The sequence below is a fragment of the Myzus persicae genome, unplaced genomic scaffold, assembly GCF_001856785.1.
Source record: "Myzus persicae strain clone G006 unplaced genomic scaffold, MPER_G0061.0, whole genome shotgun sequence".
Lineage (NCBI taxonomy): Eukaryota > Metazoa > Arthropoda > Insecta > Hemiptera > Aphididae > Myzus > Myzus persicae.
This window is the reverse complement of record NW_019103326.1, coordinates 80,220-100,114: the sequence shown is the minus strand read 5'-3', so window position 1 is coordinate 100,114 and position 19,895 is coordinate 80,220. Positions and strand designations below refer to the sequence as shown.

General features: G+C 29.9%; 1 protein-coding gene across 1 annotated transcript; it reads right to left on the bottom strand.

The window, feature by feature from the left end:
- Nucleotides 1-2,476: 2,476 nt before the first annotated feature.
- On the bottom strand, nt 2,477-12,438 carry LOC111034301. The gene is made up of 2 exons (XM_022315448.1): nt 11,972-12,438; nt 2,477-7,886 (listed from the first exon to the last, which is right to left on the bottom strand). The coding sequence occupies exon 2, from the start codon at nt 7,852-7,854 to the stop codon at nt 4,714-4,716; it is 3,141 nt and encodes a 1,046-aa protein (XP_022171140.1). The 5' UTR covers nt 7,855-7,886; nt 11,972-12,438; the 3' UTR covers nt 2,477-4,713.
- Between the last annotated feature and the right edge of the window lie 7,457 nt (nt 12,439-19,895).

Genomic DNA, 19,895 nt, shown 5'->3' with positions numbered 1-19,895 from the left:
TTAACACAAATACATGCATTTACATGTTGAAATCTGATTAGAATAATAGTTTACTTACAATACTATAGTAGTATTGTCAATATTAATTATATATTCATTGTAATAGATTATCTATGAAATTAGAACAATTTTAGAATTCTTTTTTCCACAATGTAGAAACGATTTTAACAACGTAAGACACAGACCAATACATAAATCCAAAAATTATATCGTAATTTGTAATATTCAAAAGTACTTTAATAATTATAAAATATATTACATTGCAGTATTGGATATATGAGTCCATTTTTTATACGACTGACCAACAAATATTTAAGAGCTTTTTATTTCTTTACATGAAGTGAAAGTATTCCACAAGGTCAGTTATGAATCAAAACTGTATAACACTTTAGGGTGTAAGTGCAATCATTTTCGTTTTAAAATAGCCAAGTAAAATGAAGTTCACCCAAGTTAATATTCGTGAAATTATTGTATTTCGGTAAAGTATTCATAAATGAATCAGATGTGATTAAAATAACAGAATATGCACAACATGCAAAAAAATGAAAAGCAGCCTCCTCCCAGTCTGAGATTTACCCATATTATAATATTTATTTCATATTTGATTAGATGATGTCTTGTTATTTTTTTTATACATTTTAAACTTGATTCATACATATTTAAGACATGTTACAAGATCGATAACATGTAAACATAACATTTGGTTAAGGACTGCGTAGTCGTACGAGTATACGCCTGTATTCATATATCAAGTACTTGCTGTGTGGTTATGGTGGTTACTCACACACACACATATAAAGTGCAATATGAGGTTCGTGCTTGCGAGCAAGTAAATAGTGTATAACTATTTGATATAATATACATAAGTATATTTAGTATGTAGTATATGGTTTAAAGGTAAGATGACGATGTATTTGCATCGACATTTCCGATGTTATAAAAAAAATACTCGTAGCGACTTCATCCGATTTTATTCGATTTCTATTCTAGCCCCAAAATAACTCAATAAAACAATGGAGTAAAAAATACATATCTTCGTTGGTTAGGTTATGTCAATTAAATGGAAAATATTATGCGAATTGTATGTTTCGGAATGGTTAAAGTAGCAATCACAGTATATGGTTGAATACTTTTAAAAGTTGTAAGTGCGTTTAAACAACCCAAAATGGCTATTTTTTTTATAAAAATATAAATGTGTGTTTTAAATTATTTTATTAAAAGTATATATATACTGATAATTGGGTTGAGGGTTAAAATTAGAAACAAAAATAAATACTTTTAAAAATTCAAATATTTTTGAGATCTTATTAATAAATATTTAAATAAATGTTCTATATTTTGACTGCTATATTTTAAGTCTGAGAATGAGAGAAATATGCCTGCAATATTATACTTTTAACTGTATCGATAACAATATTAAAGTGTATAAATCTGAGGGTTATAGGCATACTTAACTATATTACTGACTACTGTAACATCGAAACAAACTAGAAACAATGTTGGTACAATTGTTTCTTAAATAATTTATAAATACAAGAAGAATGATAATTTACTAACTTTAAATGTTTTCATAGACTCAAACTTTATGTAAGGCATAAGCACATCGTTATTTGATATGAAAGTTTATTATAGAACATTGCTTATAAAAAAAAACTCATGGTATCTATTGCTTGAAGTATAATAATAATAATAACATATCCCTCAACAAAATAACAGAATGTGTTTGCTGGTAGGTAATAAAAAAGAGTATTGTTTTGCTAGTTATTAGGTAGGTAGTCATCCAAAAATAAATATAAAACACAATCAATAATATTCTCTGCACTACAATTTATTTTATTTTAGTTTGCTGTAGAGTATAGCTATAACTCGGAAATTATTTTATTGGATTTACGAAATTTCTAAGAAAAATACATAGCCAATACCTACAGTTGTTTTTACTGTAAATCGTATGTAAATTTAATCACACGAGTTCCTATAAAAATAATAGATGCGACTGTAAAATAAAAAGAACAGTCGTATAAATACATGACAAATAAACTAGGTAACATAAACTATTTCTAAAATATATTATATTATTCACTAAATATTCATTCAAAATTTTTACATTATATTAAAAGGAATTTGATGTGTTGTCGTATAAACAACAATTAGTACCTATACCTAAACACCAAGCAAAGTACATTAAGCTGTAGGTAGATAATTAACAGGTAGGAAATAACTATTAGGGGCCGGATTTATATGTAGCATTAAATTTATTATTTTGCATATTGTTTTTCTAGTACTTAGTTTATAGAGTAGTTAGATTTGATGGACATTTTAATTTTAATCTGAAGAAAAACTTAAGTATAACATTTTATACTGAAATATTTATGCATATTTTGCTAATTTTTTTCGTTTTCTGCATATTCATATTTTTTTATATTATATAATATTTGTGGTTTTTGAGTACATATTATTATTATTTTAAGTATATTTAGTTTAAAAACAACATTTCGAAGTATATTTACAAAATACTTATCAAAGAAAATAAAGTAAATTATAAAATCGTAGTATAAAATCATATTCCTGGAATTCGATAATCTTTTCTTAATCTTATCGTAATAAACTAAAAACATAGAAATGGGGGCATACAGACACCAGACTATATACGTACAAAAATGTTATTAAATTGATCCACTAAGTCTTACGATACTTATCTATAATGTCGCATTATATATATTGTCATTGACCATTGTATAATATAATGGAAAGAAGTTTCCAAGGTACAAAAATGTGTAAACCAAGAATTAAGAAGAAAATGTAGTTTAATGCTACTTGTAAGCTATAGGTTAGCTATAGGTTAGGTTTATTCATTTTTATTAAAAAAAATGATAGTGTCTCGTTAGGTATTTTTTATTTAATTGAACTTAAAATATACAATCGACGATTTTACCAATAATTAACATTTCACGTGCTTTTGGTTTAAGATGATTTAACATTTCGTTTTTTTAAGTAATAGTTTGTATAAATCTTTTTAGTGATATGGGGATAAAATAAATATCAGTAACAATAAGATTTGATTTTCATATTATTAATGTACTAATTTTTAAAGTGCATATTTCAAAGATGTGTAGAACATATAAATCCGAGCCCTAGTAATTAAAATTAATGTCTTATTAAAATTACCAACAACGTATCATCTAATTTTATGAATCGTGTTGAGTATATAATCATGTGATTAAACCATTATTTGATTCCTCATTTTATTTACGTTCTTGTTATACCTACATAATATATATTATATTAGCGATAATAATAATATTGTTCATAAAAAAAATATAAACAATTGCACATCATGCGTGTACAACGATAACTTTAATTAATATTAACTGTAAAACATAATAACGAAATTATTATTTTTTTGATTATAAAATTGAACTAGTTTAATGTATAATTTTGATTATCAAGCCAATGACCTAGCTGTCAAGGCAGTGCTTAAAAACAATTTTTGATTATCTGATTTAAAAACCCATTAACATTATTACGTTTGAATGGGTGCTTTTAAAATATAGGTAACTGAACTGAACTATAATAAATAAGTTAAAACAATTAGGTTATATTTATGAAACCTATATAATATATAATATATATATACGCTATAAACTATGTAAGCTGAAGAGTGATTCTTATCATACTTTAAAATTGATAATTCTGTAAAGCAGAAAATAAAATAATTTATTTTTGGAAACTTTAACAACACTAACATTTAATATTTTTGCTAAAAATCTCTAGATTTTACAACTTATTATAAACTAAAATAATGCAAGACTACATTTTTTGATTTTAAGTTGTTTTTTAGAAGTTAGAATGCATTTGTTTAAAAAAAAAAGGGGGGATGAAGATTTTGGTAATATGAAGTTTTAAATATGAGTTACTAATTTTCAAGAGTTTAAAAAATTACTTTTAGACGTTAAAATTTAAAAAAAAAAATCAATCAAAATTAAATTCACAATCATGAAAATAATTAGTTTAAAGCAATCCAAAAATAAAATTAGGTAATACAATCTATAATAAATTGTGTTGATAGTTGATGGCTGATGTTCGTTAAATATTATATGCATCAATAGATGATATATAATTTTTATTTTATGGTGAGATTTGAACTTAGTGTATGAAAGTTTCCAAAACTAAAATATTTTAATTTCATTAATTTACAAAAGTACCTACCATATAGTTTGTTATAAATACAAACATTTGTATTAATAGTGAATCACCCTGTGTTTATAATATAATAGTGCATATTTTTTACTTGACGAAGAGTGAAAAAATCTAAATGTAGATATAATTTTTTTAGAACTTTAATCATCATATTATTACATAATATGTTTTCATTAAGCTTAAAAACTTTGAATTTGGTGCATATGGACTCCCGAAGTAGTTCGAATTTACGAATTGGAATGTAAACAAAACTACCAATGTTATATTATGACATAATATTTTATTCAAGGCTAAATTAGGAACTTTAGTATTATCAATATCACCAAATTTCATTCCAGCACCCATAAAATATGTAGTTCAGTCTTATTTTAATTCTGTGAATGTATATTATAATATTATATTATACCATACAAACTATAATATTATTTAATATGTTTAATTTAGTTAGCTCAATCGTATATCATAGCTATAGAATATATTAAATTCACATACATATAACCTTAAAAATCCAAATATTTATGTTGGGGTTAGCTTGAAGAAAACATTAACAGTTGAAGTTAACTTCTCCTTGACTGGTAAGTAGACTAGAGACGAATGAAACGAATCGCTGCGACCACTTAGTTCCTTCTTGGCCGACGGAGATACTGAACAGTTCTCGAGAAAAAACGACTGCATTATAAACGGTTCGTGGTTTGATTCAGGAATGCAGTGGTTTTTTCCCGATGGTGATACGTTTTCCGTTTGACGCGGCTTGATCGATGTTCCCAGTTTGTCGGTGAACACGTCATTTCCGTTATTGTCTAACGACTTGTCTGCTGACGAATCTTCGTTGACGTTAAGTGTGACATGTGTGTTGTTGGGTGAATGTAAAATAGAGTACGAAACGGGCGAATTCACAACATCGGAGCTGAAATGACAATGTGTAAAATGATATTCCAACTGTGTCTTGTTTTGAAACGCCACGCTGCAGGTAGGACATGTTAATGGCATGTCCTTCGTGGTTTTATTCTCGGTGAGATGAAACTTTTCGTGTACGAAAAGAAACGATAAAATGGACGTGGTGAACGAACAGTATGAACAACGATATTCTTTCATTTCATCGCATATTATGTTTTGTTCCTCGACTGAATTTTGTTTAGGACTTCCAGTTGCTCTTAAGCTCGTGTTCAACTCGTTGTTAGATTGCAAGTTTTGTTTTTCTTCTTCCATGTGATTCTGAATGTGCTTCCATTGGATTTTTCCCTCAGAGCCATGATCGTTTAATAAATGAGCACTTAACCACTTCGAACTTCTGAACCGCCTAAGACATATATTGCACACTTCTGTATAGTGTTTGTAATATCTATGACCGTTATCAGGTTCGTCGGACAGTTGTCCGTTCTCAGCCATCGAATCTGTCCAATATTTTTGGCAAGATCCATTTTCAACAATACCATGTGAGTTCTGTTTGTGTACTCGTAGAAAATATTTACTGCAAAGTTCTTTGTTACATATATCACATACTACTCCCCCGATATGATTACCATTTTGAATCGATATACCGTGCATCCGTTGCATATGCGTTTTCATGAAATACTTATTACACAATTCTTTGTTACATATTTTGCAAAAACTACTCAACATGGTAGTCTGCTTTCTTTCACTCAAGTCTTTGGTCTCATGATTAATGTATTCCTCGTTTTCTGCGGAAGTTTTACTACTAGCCGACGCCCTGCCCATTCCTTTGATGTTACACTCACCTTGCTCGATATGTTCTTTCAAAAATGCATCAGAATTAAATATTTGATGGCATTCATGACATGAGTGTTCAATACGTACATTTTCATTGGTCTCTAAAGTTTCATTCATTAGTTCATGAACGATGTTTTCATGTTCATTGAAAATGTGCGCTTTTAAGGATCCATTTATTTGCATGTTACATACATAACATGTTGACATATTCTCTAAAGAATTTCCATTAAATTTAAAAAACAAATTATGTAATGTAAGTAACTTGCTTTTACTTATCAATTCAATTTTAGATTCATCTGTTTCAATATTTTTATCAATTTTATTTTCATCTTCAACAATTGTTACGGAAGCTGGAAGAGAATTATTTAAGATGTTAACTTTTTTTCCGATATTGTTGTCCGTTGAAATACCATTTACACTATTATTCGTCATCAAGTTCATGGGTTTATTAGTGTTAGTCTTAAATTCAGTAGTCTGCTGATTCATATCTTTAGAGTTCGGTTTTGAAAAATCATTTTGAATAATTGGCTTTTCATAATGAGTATTTATGATATGACTTGAACTACTTGTAAGTTCACTACTTTGAAGATCATTTATATTACCCAATACATTATTTAATTTATTGGTGTGGTTTACATTTCGCTCATCATCTGCATTCTCAACTTTTATGTTATCATGCGGGGTTTCAACTTTAGTATATTTCATTACAAGTTCTTCTTCATTATCCACTGGTGTTTGAGTGTCTTTTGAGAATAATTTGTCATCTGTTTTTGAAATTTCAGTTACGTATTCGTTGACACAAAGAGAAGGTGATACTGTATTAACATCTTTATCACAAGAATCAGAGATCCCAAAATCTAAAAATTCATTTTTCATCTGTTCATTTGTTTTGAAGTTTAATGGGACATCTTCATTTATCTTGTAGTCTCCATCATCAGTTATTCCGTGAATTTTAGCTTTATGTCTCCTAACAAAATATTTGTTACAAAACTCTTTCTGGCATATACTGCAAAACGCCCGTGTTTGATTATTAAATATATTTTTTGATACATATGAGTTTGTATTTCCCGACGACTGAGAAGATAATACAGGACTTTTAAACAATGATGATGTTGAAGCACCGATATAATTTTCATTAATGTTTGAAGAAAAGTCGCAAGTTGTCGTGGGTAATGTTGATATTTTAATTCTATCCAAATGATCTAAACTGGAACTGTTTGAATGGCTGTCACTGAAAACACCATGTTTATTAGCCTTGTGCGTTTTTAAAAAGTATTTGTTACAAAATTCTTTGTTACATTGATCGCAAAAGGCTTCTGGATTAAATATTTGAACAGAGGTCGTCCCAACATTTGTGCTGCCTGAGGTGCATTGTTGATTTTTAGAAAATGAACTTATACAAGTTGAAGATTCATTCGAATAGTCTTTCTTATCAATATGTGGTATTCCTTTCATAAATGTTTGATAAGAAGAATTTAGGTTATTATAGATTTCAGTAGATGAGTTTTTTTTCAATTGTATGTCATTAGAAAAGTTCATTTTTTGTCCTTCATTTGGTGAAAGTTTTTGGTTTTCAGATATTGTCAGATTCAGAGGTAAAGAAGCCGAATGATATTGCGGACAAATCAATTTTAAATCTGTCACTTCTTCACTGTTGTTCAATTCGGTTTTATTTCTGTTAGAACATAATATTTTTTTGTCGCTTTCATTTTTTGTATTTTCTTCATTCGACGATATCCTTGTAGGATTTGATTGTTTCCGTCGTTTTTTTGTTATGTCTCTTAGTTCTTGGTTTGTTGCAATACGTTTAGTTCCTATTTTTACATCTATTGTGTAGTTCGTCTTACCTGATATTGATTTTAATAATATATCAGTCCAATTCAAAGGAAAATCCATTTTATTATCTGCTTTACCGATTGTCTGCATATCAGTTTTTCTTTGTTAATAATGAAGGTAAACTATAAAACAAAAAAAAAACATTATTATTAATAATAATAATTGAATAGGGCTTAAATTGATTTATAAAATATGGAACACAATATTGTTTAAGACTTTACTTAGCAGCCATTTATACTATTCTTATTTAAGTAAAAAAATCTACTAGAATAACTTCTTGAATATTTAGATTCTGCGTATTATAATTTATAAACATAAACATAAAATATAATCATCATTAAAATATTATGTTTTTATAATAAACTTAACAACGTATTATCATTTGTGAATTGAACAGCCATAAATTATACATATTATATTATATATGTTTTTATTCAATGGGTAAGAAATAAATAAAAAATCGTTAGCTTTTATATAAGAACCCTAAATTTGAAAAAAAATCCATAAATCTTTCTTCAAATTGAGTTTTATTTTTTTTTAATTCGATGGTTAATCATTGTCTTAATCTTTATGCATAGTAAAGTATAATTTATAATATTATAACATAATGATACACAGTTAGTAATCACTAATCACCTAGAGTTGATGCACTATAAATCCGCTTGTAAATGACAAAAGAGAAAAAACTTAATGTCATCCGTTTTATCAAATAAATATAATATAGTGTAATAAAAATAATTGATCAATGCAAGGAACTAACTATATTATGTGATAACTATTAACCTTTCTTTTCTATTATTTTAATGAATTATGATTATTAATAATATTAACCTAACTCAAGTGAGTCTACTATAGACCTTATATAGTTCCTACATCGCTGACGATCTCTAGGGTTGGAAAATCTTGGGAATTATTTTCTTCTAAAAATTTCTTTCTAATTTCACCAGTATATTAAAATTTAATTAAAACTATTTAGCAAGAAATTAAAAGAATAGTCTAACGGAAAATAAAAGCAATTATAAAATAATAATTATTATAATTTTAATTGTATCAGAAAACAATCAGGCATTTGAAAGATCAATATCAAAATTGAATTGGCTTTACTTTTACATAGCCATATAGCCATATAGGTATCTATAATATAATACTATGTATAATAAATAATAATAAACTACTTAAACATTTAAAAATACATTTTACATTTAATACTGCAGGCTGTAGCTACTCCAATACATAATTATTTCGTATTTGTAGTTTTGTACACAAATAAAAAAATAGGTACGTTTAATTTTTGTACAAAAATCGGTACGATTATAGTAGAAAAAGCTTTCAATGTAAACATACGTGTTTATGTATAGTAGGTACCTATTATAGACCATGCGGGGGTGAAAAACGGTTTACGCTATTACGCTTAATAAAAGTAATTGGTTCCTTGTAATCATTGAACTTTGTAAGAGACATAATGCTGATACAGAATTAAGTATTCAATTTAAAATATTTAAATAAAAAATTACATATTAACTATATCAGTAGCTACACAATATTACTAAAAATAAATCATGTGAGTGAAAATGATAATAATAATTGGCGTTTAAAGCATTTTTAACTTTTTAACATTTAAGGAAACAATAAAAATATAATTAAGATATATTTATTATTTTTTATTTAAATATAAATGTTAAGAACTCATTTATGGTTCAAAAAATTAAAAAAAAAAAAAGTTATAAATGTATTAGTAAATAAGAAAATGGGATTATTTTGAATAATCAATTACGTGCACGATACGGGGGGCTTAGCCTCTTGAAAACATTTCAAGCCCCTCAATAAACGTGGTCATCTGATGTAAATATCAGCTCGTTATAATATTTGCATCGCATTTTAAGTACGGCATAACATTATGGTATGGACATTTAAACTTTTGAACGTATATAGGCTTTATAGAGAATCTTTCTATAGGCAAAATAAATACCATAACTCGACTTGGTTCATAAAATATATCATTTTCCTGCAGCTATAAATTTAAAAATATTTAGTCTCCCCATTACAGCATATAAAATAAATATCTAATTGTATTAGTATCTATGTTTATAGTATGATACGAAGCGGTATCACGAACATTTTATACATTAGGGGAAATATTTAAACTACCCACCCACGTATGAAATTAAAATTTGCCTACCTATGTAAAAAAATATTTTTTCTCATTAAATAATTATTGATATCATTTTTAAAATACCAATTAACGTTACTGTAAACCATAACTTCCAATAATAAATATTCTATAATCTATAAGCATTAAACATGTACCTAGCATACAATTATAGTACAATACCTATAATATTATCTTCCCAGTTCCCTTATACATACCTAACCTACGGAATGCGTTTTGTTACCTATGTGCTGACTCCTATGGTAAATTAGTAACATATACCTATTGTACAATGCTAATTATAATGATGAGTTATAAAAATGAACATAATACTATTCATAAATGATAGTTCAATATAAAAATATTCTTACACCCTTACAAAACTACGCGAAAAATATGTACGTAACGCCACATATACACTTTATAGGTACAGAAAATGTTAAGATCTTTCATCTTTTACTTTAAAAAAATATATTGGTAGGCGGAAGGCCATTTGAACTTATAAGGCCATTTAAGTTTTAATGTCATATCCAGAGTAATCAATATTTAATAACCGATATGTGTAAGGTCATTAATTATAATGACATTTAAATTAATCTGTATAGTAAAATATAAAATACGATTTAGTAAACAAAATCTTTAAAGCAAATACTCGAATTCAAAGCTATTGATTCCAAATTGTTTTATTTAAAAAATATTATATTCATACACTTCAACGAGTTTAAACTTATATAATTATTTCATAAAATACATAAATAAATGAATACATTTTATTCTTGTTTACTTGGCTACATTTGATTTACTGGTTGCGAGTACAGCCGATTTTATTTGAAAATTCTTAACTATTTTTGTGACAAATACTACCTTAGGCAATTAATCAAAATTACTAATTTAACTGTTCATAGCAGAAATTATAATAGTCATCAATGTGACTATGTGAATATCTTCTTCATAATATTGAAAAAATATTAAGTAGACATAAAAAAATAATAACAGGTACATAGCCAGCTGTGTTGGTTTAATTCAGAGAATTTGCAAAATAGTTTTTTTTAAATATTGGTTAAGACAAAATAATGTTTAAAAGAAAGAATTAACTTTGGTGGAAACCGCACTGAGACTGAAGAATTGCTCGTTATGACGTTATAACAATTAACGATAATTCATTTAATAATTAAAAATGTGTTAACTACCAGCCAATTACACTATTATATTTTAACAGTGTTCAACCATGTCTATCTTTATATAGAGCAAATACTATATACCCATAGTAGGTTTCTCTTCATAATACAAAAAAACATACATTTTTCTAAATTTTGTTCATCTTCTATACCTATAATTTTTATAATTTAATAAATTCCATGAATATCGGAATGTATAGATATAAAAGTTAAAATTAGAATACGACATTTATTCATGGTTGACATAAAAACAATTTGCAGCAAAAATATGAAAAAAATTGTTTGAAAGTAAAATTTAAAATGCGTATACCTAATATCATCCAGTTACTGTGAATATTCAATTTTGTAACTTATCCATAAACACGCGACACAATAAAAAAAAACGCAATAGGTAACTATAGATATTTAAAAATAAAACAAATAATAAATGAGACACGAGAAACGCAGGTATAGGTACACGTCTTTTATACTACCTACTTACCATTTTCTGCATTATATTGTTATTATCGTATCATATAATATTATTGTGCACTGAAGTTAAACACACGTGTCTGCCGACAGAGTGACGCGACGGTGCGTGTGCGTGTGTTTAACGAACTTTTGAAAGTGCACGTTTTCGCTACCCACACACACACTTTAACTGTACCTTTTTGTACATCGATCTAACTAATATCGTAAAAGAAATTGTGAAGAGCAGCGAAAATGTATATTTCACTTGGCAGCCGACAGCCGTTCAATCTAATTTAAAAGTTTCGCATATTCGAACGAAATAAATTAACAATGTGACATGAAATGAAGAGTTTAAAAAAAAAAGGAAATGCGTACTTTAGTGTGCTAAGTAACGAATACCATAAATATTTATGAGTAGGTATTTTCTTACTGGACATGACGGCAGCAGTGACGTGACAATCGAAAAACCGAAGAGACTCGTGGCTACGACGGTGGTGCAGACGACTGCGATGTTGGTGATGGCGGCATTCGTACTGGTGCATGTCTCCGTTCATATCAAATTTTAACGTAAAATATATATATTTTTTAATATTCTTGAAAATTACGATCTCATTACGAACACTCGATAGGTGCCCATACACTCGTCAAGGTGGTTGACAAAATTATTGTACACGTGCTAGTCGTATCCTACACAAAGTTCGCGTGTTTTATATTATGGTAAATAACGTGATATAATGCTGTAATAACGATAAAAAAAAAAAAAAAAAATTCAAAAAAAAAACCAACAGAGTAATTTGATTTAATAGCTATTATTGTTGCTGCTGTGCAAGTACAACGACGACGACGATGATGATATCGTTCGCCACCACGTCAACGTTCCGCCGACGGTGGCACACACGTATCGACTGGACGCGACGCGTCGCGCGCGTCGGTGGTGAATCATAAAATAATAATAGTAATAGTAATAGTAATAGTAATAATAATAATATAATATACGACGCGCGCTCGAGGGCAGTCGTCGCCACCGCCACTGCCGCCGTCGGGGTGCCGCGGTTGGAATGGACGGTGGTGCGGTGGCGGTGGCGGTGCCTCCGTTAGCCACGGGGTTGTGACGGGCGGCGGTATTGGCGGCGGCGGCGGCGGCGGCGGTGGTGATGACAACGCGGTGGCGACTTGGGCGGCGGCGGACGGCCGACGGACGACGACGTCTCCGCGTCCGTATCGGCGGCGCGCCGTACCATCGCACAAACACACACACACACACACGTGCGCAACTATTACTATTATTGTATTACGGAGACGCGCGCGCGGCTGAGCCCAATTACGTATGGTACGCGTGTGTCGTATACATATATAAATATAATATAGTAACACGGTCGCATCGTGTGGCAGTGTGCTCGAGAATTTCGTACTATAATGCCGTTACGGACGAGGGGAGAAAAAACCTAAAACTAGGGAAAAGTAAAAAAAAAAATGTAAAAAAAACTGGGGGAGAAAAATGGGGAAAAATGCGGAGATAAAAATAAATAGCACCGCCGCCGAAACGGAATATTATCGATTGTCGCGCGCCGCGTGACGTCACGCGCAAAACCGTGGCGCGCGCCACGCGATGACATCGGCCGGCCGTCGTCCGTTCGTAGATCAGTTCGTAGATCCGCTGGCCCGTCGTGTGCGTATACCGCGGTATACGTACGGTCGGCGGTGAGTGGTCGCGACGTGCAGGTGGGTAGAAGACGGTCTTGTGTGGGGCAGGTGCTGGTGGTGGTGGTGGTGTGTGCGTCTGGCTCGAGGGACGGGTGGAGACGCGATACGAAATTCAATTTCAGATAGTCGATATATAATAATAATATGTTATATATACATTATTATTATATTTGGAGTCGTTCAAGTTTATATCGTATAATATATAAAAATATGTATTGTAGGTGGGGTGACGGTGTGCGGGGCGGTGCGGGACGGATAAGTTGCGCAGCGTGGACGGTATTTGTCACCCCGCAGTCGACTCTTTTTTTTTTTTTTTTTACTTTATACACGATATACACACACGACTCGGTGTGCGCTTTGTGCGTGTGTGTGGAATACCGCCCAGTTTTATGTTATTAAGATTATTGGTCGAGCGGCGAGGGGTCGACGTCATCGTCGTCGTCGTCGTCGTCGTCGTCGTGGTTCGGATGGAGGCGGCGGTGGTGGTTGTTGGGTGTGGGTGACGGAGGATGGGTGGATGCAGCGGCGGCGATCGTAGTCGCGTAGACCATAGTCGCCGCCGCCCTCGACGACGGACGGGACGAGGGGGGGAAACGGCGAGCGGACAACCGTTGCCGCCGTTGCATTTTTACGGTCCCTTGTTTTTAGTGACCGAGGGAAACGGAAAATATGAATCTCCCCCGCGCCACGGTTTCGCCGATGTTTCGTGTATTGTATTCCATATACATTATGTACATGCAGTTTTTCAAAATATTTCTGTTTTTATTGATTTTTTTTCCCCGTTATTTTTATTTTTATTTTTTTTTTATGTCCTCGTCTGTCGCCGCGTTTCCGGCGAATCACCCCCCTCCCACCGGTGACGACGATTTATAAGCTTTTATTCTATTATAATACAAGAAATAATAATAATAATAATATTGATTATCATTATAATCAATATGGCAATATTGTAATACCCGTGCAATAATTATTATGTTTAGTATTACAAATTACAATTTATTTTATCATACACGTCCAATTGTAAATATGAAAAATAATATACCTATTATCCACCTATATAATATGAACGGTCGATGCAATGAGACCATTTTTTGATATTTACATTAGATACTGTATACATATGCATTTTACGTACAGTGACGATCACTTAATATACATAAACTTTATAATATTATAAAATATGGTTTTCTCTCCTAATACCAATCACACCTAACATCTAACCTGAGGAGTAGTAGTGTTCAAACAGATTCCCCCCTGCTGTCGGTTTAAACGAAAAAAAAAGCACCTAACCTCGACTATTATAATTTTTTAGATTTCGAAATAATTTTTTCTGCCTCATAGTACCTAATAAATGTCTGTATTATTAAAATAATAACTTTAAAGCGCTATGTATAATATGTGTTCTGAACAAAAATTATTGCAATAAATTGAAATAAACAGGATAATAACAATTTATTTTCATATACTTATTCAAAAAGATTATTATTTCGTACGTATTTAATGTCATAATTAAATTTAATTAGTTTATGTGTTATAAAATATATTTGAAAGGTCAATTTTCAGTTATTTTATTTATTATTTATGTATAGCCGTATAGGTACTCTATGTAAAACAAATGTTTAATTTCAATGCATTTTTTTGTGTGATTTTCGGAGTCTTATTGCATGTCTTGGCGCATTATTTGGAAATGTAAATTAATTTTATACGGGGCTTTATAGTGCATTTTTTCACAGCTTAATCCACGTAATGTGTAATATATATTCTTATTTTTATTCGATCATCCAATGTGCTTTACGCTAGCGACAATTGGGATCATAAACCGTTTTAAAGTTAGCGTGTGTAGCCATGTTAGTAAACGCTGTAAATAATAAACTTACCAACACATTATTTTTTTTCTTACTGACTTATTTTCATTTTTATTTTTGGAATTGAATTCTTCTGATCCACTTTTGAAGTTTGTTTGTAATAGTATTTTTATACTATGTTTCTGTAATTGTGAAAATAAAAATCATGTATCACTTAAAAATGACGGCCTAAATTTTAGAATAAAAAGTTATCTTAAATCTGTTATGTGATTTCCGGTTTCATAATTATTTTAAAGTATTAATTTTTCCCTAAACTGTAGCTTTGGTTGTTTTAATATTAATATGATTTTTATTTTAAATTCAATGTCCTTAAAATGTTTTGTTATTTTATGTAATTTAAATACAATTTTCTTAAAGAATTTTTTTATCTTTTATTTACTAATAATAAATACAAATTTAAACATACAATTAGTAAAGATACTACTAATAATGTCCTCATAATTCATATTATACATTTATGAATAGTAAATTATGTCTATAATTTCATAGTATGGAATTACGATGTGTACATAGTACATAAGTATCACTGGATCGGAACTAAATATGCATCATAGATTATAATAATACAATTGCTGCATTCACCTAGCAAATTTAATTTTATTAAATTAGAGAATAATAAGTAAACAACTTTTCGAAATATGAACTTAATTGTTCGTTAGTTGATTAACAACATCAAAATATGTACAAGACACAAACACCTACATGTATATTTTTTTATATTCTGCAAACTTATTAAATATAGTTATTCCTACTTAGAATTAAATAAAAATAATTATAATTTATAGGTAAACGGTAATTGGTAATGGATAAAAGTTAAATTGAAAACCTTGTTATACTTAATATCAAACGGGATATTGTTCATACATTTTGTGATAAACATTTTAATGTACAGCATATAATATAAAAGTACAAATACATAATTAAAAATTGCAATATGTTCTAAAAAATAAATTGAAACATTCGGAAACTTTAGCAATTACTAGTAGCTACATTTCAGATATTAATTTTAAATTATAATACTTGTTGTTATTTTCAAGGAAAAGTTAAAACAAATAAATCACTGATAAATATTAATTAGAACATTTAAAACTATTTAAAAAACTTCATGTATAATTGGATTCAATTTTAAATATAACGCAGATCAGTGATCGCAGATCTAAGGTATAATGTATTATAAACATGTTATAGGTACCTACCTTTTGTGTTTTTAATAATGACTATGTCTACGTATTTATTACGTATTCACTGTAAGTTCATATTTTTTAATTTTAGTAGGTAAATACATACATTTCCAGCAAGTATAAAAATGTTTTGTCTTATAATTTTAAACATAAATTTATAAAAAACAGTTAAATCTATCAAACTTTTCTAGGTGCCTACGTATTCAAAATGGAAATTAAAACACTTTTATACTGATTTGAGATTTCATAATTTATGTTTGTATTATAATATTATTTATACACAGTTGTTATCGATAAAATCCTATATTTTCTATAGACGTAGAACATGTACACAGCATACGCTTTAAGTAGATATTCTTGTAGTTCACATTTCGTATTTTAGTATCATCGGAAAATATAATACCCCCTATTTCTCAAACCATTCACTCGCTCAGCGGGTTCTATCGTGAAAAAAAATCAATAAAAATGTGATGACCAGATTTAATTATGTTTACCCATGTTATATACGTGTGTAATATAATACTACGGTAACAATACATTCTCGAGAGCCCTATAAAAAAAAATCCGAACAATGTAAAAGCTAAAGGTACGACGGTTGACGATGATCTATCGTCGAAATCCGATCAAAAATTACTTTAGCACGTATGACGTATATATACCCACTCCCGTAGGTATGTGTGACAGAATTATAATATTATTACAATTTATCTTATTCTTATGTATAATAAAATATATAAATTATGATGTGTAGAACGTTAAATGTATTTTTGCAATATTAGGTGAGTTGAAGTAATTTTTTGAGTAATGTACAACAATATAATATATACTACCTACCCTAACAGTACAAAGATAGGTAAGTAAATGGTTAAAAAGCAATATAATCGGGAATCATCGATTCAAAAGGCCGAATGAACTTTTATGTCGACAGGAAGTTCCAAGACGTCAAGACCCTCTAAAGATTTCCTGATTATTGTGCTCTGACCAGGTATTATTATTATTATTATTATTACAAAAAGACTCAGTGGGGTAGGCACCCATATACGGCTCGATACTGGAATGTGGAAGAATATTCTAGATCAGAGATTTCATACCGCAGTACCCCTCGCAGTATTTATTGTTATAAATACCTGTATGTGGCCCACGAGCATATTTTTGTGCAAAGTGTATGTTATCTATTTAGATAAAATCTGTTTTTATCCTTTGACGAGGTCAGTTTTAAAGTATGTACAACATTAGAACGGCTTTTATAAAACGTATCGCTATCCAAAACAATAAAATTCAATTTTCTAAATTGGTTGCCAAATGCTAGTATAGCCGTCTGCGCCACCCGACAGGCGTATAATTTACGACGATTATAAAGGTCATTGAAATCATATATGTACGTAATATGTGTGATGTGTCTATATTCTATTGTATACCTGTTGGCTATTGCCTATTGGTGTAAGTAGGTTTTTACCGAACACAATATTACATAATTGTATTGTGTTCAGCCCGCGAGATTTTTATAAAACAATATGTGGCCTGCTGCCATAAAAAGGTGTATAGCCTTAGTTTAGATAATATAATTATACTACCTATTCGGGAACTAGTTGGACTTAGGTATGTCAATGTTTGTATACTGTTGGGGTAATAATTATGAATAAATTTAATCAATAAACCTATTGCTACTCCACGCATTATTCGTTACATTTTAATGACGGATGACATATCAATAGTAAATTAGTAAATGCGCAAATCAATTAATCATTAGCAAAATAAAACTGTTAATATGATATAACAGCGAACATTATATTTTACTTTCCTTGCAGTAAAATAGTGAAATAAAGATAATATTTCGTACGCACCTATAATAGCACATACAAATGTACATATAACATACATACATTTACTATTACTATATCGAACGAGATTATTTCGGTGACTCATCTGAGTAAAACCTATTTTTTGTTATATTTTAGTATTGTGAGTTACACACACCATATACATATACATATATAGGGGTTCGGAGATAAGTCACCTCCTGTAAGGTTTTTTCACCCCATTATTGATGAGGGGAGCCACACCAATCTAGTGAACATTAGATATTTTTTTTGTAATCTAAAAATGTCCGATTATTGGGAAAAATAATACTGAGCTGTTATATTCGTTTTATTCCCTAACGAAACATGGTACAATACAATGCATTTAGTTACAACATGTTGCAAAACTTAAATTATACTCTACACAATGCATTTGTAAAAAAAATTTCATTCATGTGGAAGAAAAATTATTTTTTATTTACATTTGACATTTGTTTTCAAAAAAAGGTTATGATTGTTATTGTTGTTAGTGTAAAACAAGATCAAAAGACGAGAGTAATATTACATACTATACGCCAACTGTCAGAGTCATATCCATAGTAAAATAAATCGAAATACTGTTTGTTTATACATGTTTTTCACAAGTGTTTCTGATTTTATATTTAACTAGCTGACCCCGTGCTCTTCGTTTCCCGTTCAAAATGCCGACACCTTATGATTCAAACTTTTTTCAATAATTCATCCGACGACCCGGCGTTGCTTGTGAGAATCGCTTGTGATTATGCGAGCAGTATATTATCAGGTACGCAATCCACCTGCAACCTGCGGACCCCACGAGGTGCCTGAGTGTATAATTTCTAACTCTCAAGTTTCAATGTTATACCAAGTTTGGTTTTTTCACTTAACCCAATCTACGGCGGATTGGATGCAATGCGCCATTCGGTAGTTTTCACCCCGGAAAAAATGATCAATTAATATAAAATACAGCATTATTTTTAAACATAAACAACGTAATTATGACTTTAATATAAAAGCTAGATGTATCGTGCCCCTGACTGTTTTTTAAATCTATTAATGACTGATATACCTCAACTACTCATCGTGTACACAGACACAAGAAGTTAAGACACTGACATCATATTGAAAAATCAATAGGTAAATTCATCGCTCCACTCAGAATATTAAACTATATGATCAAAAAAAATAAAAAATTAATAATATCATTTTTTTTATTTGAAGTTTGTGTGTAGCAAAGATTCAAATTGTATAAATAATTTTTTTTCAAAAACATACATTTATCGAATGATTGACCGTATATAGTTTTTACTCTGTTCATTTTACTATGCTCGTGCAGGGTATATAAATAATAAATATTTGTTTATCTTTGGTACATTTACTTAGACCGTCTCCCGAATGATATTATTAGTTGTGCATTGTAAATATGTAAATTGTATGTAGTGTGACTCCCTATCATAAACTGAACGTTTCGTAGCAGTACAGGCTAAACCGGACACATGTATGGTGCGAAATATAACAAAAATACTATTCAAATACATAATGCGAATAGTATGATATTACCCCAACAGCGTAGTCAGATATGTCAGTGGCATAATGAATGGGGGAAAACGTTACGATTCTTTGAATTCTATATAGTATCATATTATTTGTGTATCTCGGGTCCCTTGCGCTGTTTTTTTTTACTTAATTTGTCTTTTCATTAGTTGGGTGCCCGAGGGGGATGGACAGCCAGAACAAACGTCGACATCCAAGGGGGAAATTCAATTTTTTGAATTTTACAACTGTAT

Excerpts from the sequence above, each read along its gene's own strand:
- LOC111034301 (XM_022315448.1), bottom strand. The coding sequence starts at position 7,854 with ATGCAGACAATCGGTAAAGCAGATAATAAAATGGATTTTCCTTTGAAT.